Source organism: Gadus morhua, chromosome 8, assembly GCF_902167405.1.
Source record: "Gadus morhua chromosome 8, gadMor3.0, whole genome shotgun sequence".
NCBI lineage: Eukaryota > Metazoa > Chordata > Actinopteri > Gadiformes > Gadidae > Gadus > Gadus morhua.
In genome coordinates this window covers 16,806,709-16,811,575 of record NC_044055.1, presented here as the reverse complement: position 1 = coordinate 16,811,575, position 4,867 = coordinate 16,806,709, and the positions used below count along the sequence as shown (strand labels likewise).

Sequence of the window (4,867 nt, the reverse complement as noted above, 5' to 3'; positions counted from 1 at the left end):
ATTAACTCTGCACATGCCTCGCAAAGACACCAAAATCACTTGTACTTGTGTTTTAAATGTCCAGCAAGGGGTTTGGGGTTTGGACGTGTTGTTGGTGATCGACCTTGGCGCACGAATTGATAGGCTGTTATATAAAGGCGCCGAATGGCAAGTGCGCACACACACACGGAGCATTCGGCGGCGCGCGCTGGGAGGGAGTTTCAAACATGGACGGAAAGGGGGCGGGGCGTGTAGTCGACGATCAAGGGCTATGTGACATGGCCGCGGGGCTCCACATTTACATTCCCAATGGCTTTCATTATGTCTGATAATGAGCATATGGCGACACAAAGGGCGGTCCGCTCTCCCGTCGGCCACGGACCGTACTTTTGCAAAACCTTTAGGGTACTTTTGTATTTATTTCTTGATTATTGTGGACCTCGAGTATCCCGTCTCCCCTCCGTCGGTGCTGTGGCAAGAACGGTCGGTAGTTGCCACTTGAATTGCTGAGATCCCATCAATCAATCAAATTGCAACCCTGCGTGTACCGGAGTCCAGTACACAATGAGCGCGTGTGTGTGCGTGGTGTGTTTATACAGTGACAGATTTCGTCACATGTCTTTTTTTGATAGAAGGGATTTGGTTAGTTTGGTGATGTTTTAATCCGACTATGTGTTCGCCAAAGGCCAGTTGCAGTAGCGGGAGTGAATCAGATGCACGGAGGGGGGGGGGGTGTGTCCTCTGGGTTTAGAAATTCTATCCATTGTTCCACTCCAACGCGCGAAGCGCACACCTCTGTGGCGGTTCCAGCCAATCATAGCCCACTGGCCGCCTCTTATCTCCGCCCACAAGCCTATATTAAAGCAGCGGCCGTCACCAGCATTGGCCACTGGCACAATATCCTATTGATTGATACATAGCCGGAAAAGGGATTTACTTTATTCCAACCTTTAATTTCAACCGTCCTTTATTTTAATTCAACAAAAAAATGGCAGACACAAAAGTCGACTCCGGCAAGGATATCTCTGCCAAGGTAAGCTGTTTTCACCTTTTCTACTAAATCAATATCCGTTAAGCTTTTGCATAGAATAAGATTTAAAAGGCTGTAACCTAGATTTTTTAAACCCTTTTTCTCTCCGTGGCGCCGCACTCGCTCGGACTCCAAACTCTGCAGACGCTCCGCACGCTCTTCTTTATCCACTCCGGGAGAGGATTCACCCGTCTCTGTTCGAAGGCAGTAGTGGGGGACAATGATAGAATACAGCGAGATCTCCGTGGACCGCATAATGGCAATAGGCAGCGTTTACAAGCATTGCCTCTCATTGTCCAGAGTGTAACAGTCTGCGCGGGTTCTTTGTTTATACAAGCGTGTCGCTTTCTCTCTAAACGGGAGATTTAACGAGCCAACTGCCAATTCCTATAGTCCGGGGCACAACTATTCTGTTCAGAGCCCCGTAAACATGGTCCAGAACATCGCGTCTCGCCGAAATAATTTCCTTAAGAAATGTTACTATTGGCCACGTATAGTGCGTGCAAAACGAGACTTGTACCTTCCGCTTTTAACCAAATGGGTTGTTAATGATCTGTTAAGTAAAATACTTCAATGACGATGATGGTGAGGAGACCACGGTCCCGGTGCTAGCGGAGCTCCGCTGGCTCGGGGGATGTTGGCCAGTCCGGTTCTTCCACTCTTTTGAATGGACAGGTACAGCGCGGGGTGCTGTGCCCATTACGCACGCAAGTCAGGTCACCATAAATACACAACAAATGTTTAATCTAGGCAATAACTTGACTTCGGTCCGTCTGAACGGCTAGACAGTTACCGGTCGATCATCAACGTTATTTATTATTAAACTAGAGCTGCTCTGTTGCTCGGTGCCGGAGCGCCTCGCGCAGCACCGGGAGCCTCCGGAGTCTCACCTCGCGCTCTCCGCAGACAAGCTGCAACTCGCTGTTCGCGCGTCTGGCTCATATTCTTTCGCTTTCGGACCTCGTTTTTCCTCTTTCCTCGACCAAAAGTTTTGATGTTTGTATTTTTCACTTCACTGCGTATGGGCAGCGCGGAGGTTCTCGATGTGATGACCGGTGCGTTCGGCTCTCTTCCCCCCGCGGATATTCGTTTTTCTCCCTTTGGCTTTTTATGCTTTTCTGAAACTTGAACGGACCAAAGCAACGTAAGAGAGTTCTGCATTTGTATGGGTGGTTAGTTTTATCTACATTATTGTATAGTTTTGAAAGGAACCGTGGTTCCTTTTTTGACGTTTTACGCACACGGTAAAGGTTTGAACATACGTTTGCGATGTCGGCAGAAGGCAAGGTGGAAGGCACCTATAATTCATCTCCCGTCGGTCGTATCAATGTGTTAATGCTGTGGATAAACGGCTTAACAGATAAAGATTATGCGAGGGAATCAATAAAACTATTGGATTTAGACGTGCGTGTGTTGTCCATATGTAGCCCACATACCCGAGTCGACTAAACAAGGAAATTGAGGACCGTTTGTACGCTAGGCTATAAATAGAACCGAGAACGACTCTCGTCTTATTTTTAAGAGCAAGGTTAATATCCTGCTTTTCTACGGTAAAGACAGCGGGCTTGGGCCGTGTGTTTTGTCGGCGGTTAGTTGTGATAGCACGGAGCCATGTGTCGTCTTCTATTGTCCTTTAAACCTTCAGTTAAATCGGCCAGCGTCGCGCCTGCTGGTTCTGCGCTTGTATTTAAATGGAGCTGTGCACTCTGGGTATTGCAGTGTTTTCCCCGGGCGTGTCTTGTGACATATGGCGCTTGTGAGACCCCCGATCGAACTACAATACCCAGAGTGCCCTGGACGCACATCAAAGTATCAGATTACAACACATTAAAGTGGATGGAGTGGGCGGGAGGCGGATGGGCTGGTCTTGGAAATATCTGCTGCGACCAACCAACCAACCAGCCTAAGTGCCTAGCTTGACTGGGAGACGTGAAGAATGCATAGCTAGCTTTTCTTGGCACAGATTAGTTTAGTGGCCGTGGCTTAATCACTCACAACTTGCTCTTAACTGTGTTTTGTTAATCCATGAGTGGCATTTAAGATTTAAAATGGACCCACCTGTTTTTCTTTTTCTTTTTTCTTATTTTTTACCAGGACCTGAAAGAGAAGAAGTTGGTAGAAGAGAAGGAGAACGGAAAAGATGTGGCCACCAACGGAAAGGTACAAGACGCACACATACACACAGGTGTGAAGAGATTGGCCACTATACGTTTCTACATCTACTTGGAGAAGGGTGTGTTTTTAACGTTTGGTGTCCAACTTTCACCCGCAGGAGAACGAGGAGAACGGAGAACCCGAGCTAGACGAGGAAGACGAGGAGGAAGTGGATGAGGAAGAGGAGGAGGATGATGCAGAAGGTGACTAGATTACAATGGTTTTAAGACTGCATCTCAACTCGGCAAAGGGAGGGGCTGGGGCTCCGGGACATTTGATGACAGCTTGGTGTTTCTTTAGGGGATGAAGAGGACGACGAGGAGGATGACGATGACGCCGAGGGCGGAACAAAACGGGCGGCTGAGGATGACGAGGATGACGACGAGGTGAGCAGCATTGACCTCTGACCTCTCTCCAGGTGACCCAGCCAACCACCCGCCTGGTGGGCGAGTCCCAGAATCTGATCCCAGTAACTGACTTTATTTCGTGTTTCCCTTCCTCTTGCGTTTCCAGGATGACGTGGAGACCAAGAAGCAGAAGACAGAAGATGATGATGATTGATGTGTTTCCCCCCCCACCCCCCCCAACACCACCCCCAACCCAATGCCGCAATCCCTGCTGATCCACTTCCTGTTACTCCACCTTTGACCTTAGGGTGCTGGAGGTAGAGGAGCAGGACTACGGTGGAGCAAAAAACACATTCAAAAAATGAATAAAAATAAAAACATGGTCTTTAGCAAGTAGAGTTCAACTTCATGTTCACTCTCTCTATCCCCCCCCCCCCTCAACCGCGAAAATATTTTCTAGAAGATTCCCGCGCTAGAGCAGTGCAGAACTCGGCTCAACCTTCTCAACAACTTAACAAACACAAAAGGAGAATTTGTTTGTATTTTTATTTACATTTTATATTTTTGTACATATTGTTAGGAGGGGGGGGTCTGTTCAGCAACAAACTCCCTAGACCAAAATCGGTGCTTCTTTAAAAAAACAAACAGATTTTGCTTGGTTGACCATGTTATGATCTCAGACAGAAAAACACGTTAAAGTTCCTGTTAAGCCGTTGGACTCGGAGCATTCCAGTAAATTTAATGTATGTACTTTAGTTGTACCATAACTAGTTTGTTTGTATGGGAGGGCAAGGCCAAAGAAAAGGTCCCTTTTCTTTTACCGTTTTTTTATTTTTGTTTTTCGTCAGCGACTTTTTTGTTTTATGATGGCCTGTTTTGATGTATGTGAAAAGTTTGTTGTTTGACAATAAACCGGACTTTTATTTTGTGAGTTGTATTTGGAATCTCTTATTACTGCTTCCCTTGTCTCTCTCACATTCGAAAGTAAGAGCACGGATGGTGCTAGTTCTGTTAAATGCTCAAAAAAATAGCCAACCGGCGGGTGCCTGGCAGCCAAGAAAACTTTAGGTTCAAAGGTCACTAGCCATAACGATTAAAAAAATGAAGCGCCCGTTAGAAGCAATCTTGTTCTATTCACTAGAAAATACAATTGATCAATTCCATCCAGAATTATGTTTCCAACTGAGTAAATCCTTGTTAATAGAGTAAGCCTGCTCTCAAAATAATGACGTTTCTTTGCAATGCTGTCCTACCTGGAGGCTGACCGTGCATGCGCCCTTTTGCCGTGACATCCCTCTCGCGCAAAGACAAACGGGAGCGAGTCTGTGAGGGAGATTAGAGTCAACGCCGGTATTAC

General features: G+C 46.8%; 1 protein-coding gene across 1 annotated transcript; it reads left to right on the top strand.

Moving 5' to 3' along the window:
- The first annotated feature begins 683 nt into the window (after window positions 1-683).
- On the top strand, window positions 684-4,441 carry ptmab (prothymosin alpha b). The gene is made up of 5 exons (XM_030363876.1): window positions 684-1,012; window positions 3,104-3,169; window positions 3,282-3,366; window positions 3,464-3,549; window positions 3,677-4,441. The coding sequence occupies exons 1-5, from the start codon at window positions 968-970 to the stop codon at window positions 3,722-3,724; spliced, it is 330 nt and encodes a 109-aa protein (XP_030219736.1). The 5' UTR covers window positions 684-967; the 3' UTR covers window positions 3,725-4,441.
- The last annotated feature ends 426 nt before the right edge of the window (window positions 4,442-4,867 follow it).

Coding starts and splice junctions, on each gene's coding strand:
- ptmab (XM_030363876.1), top strand. CDS start 968: ATGGCAGACACAAAAGTCGACTCCGGCAAGGATATCTCTGCCAAG. Junction 1,013..3,103: donor GCAAGGATATCTCTGCCAAG/GTAAGCTGTTTT, acceptor ATTTTTTACCAG/GACCTGAAAGAGAAGAAGTT. Junction 3,367..3,463: donor GGAGGAGGATGATGCAGAAG/GTGACTAGATTA, acceptor GTGTTTCTTTAG/GGGATGAAGAGGACGACGAG.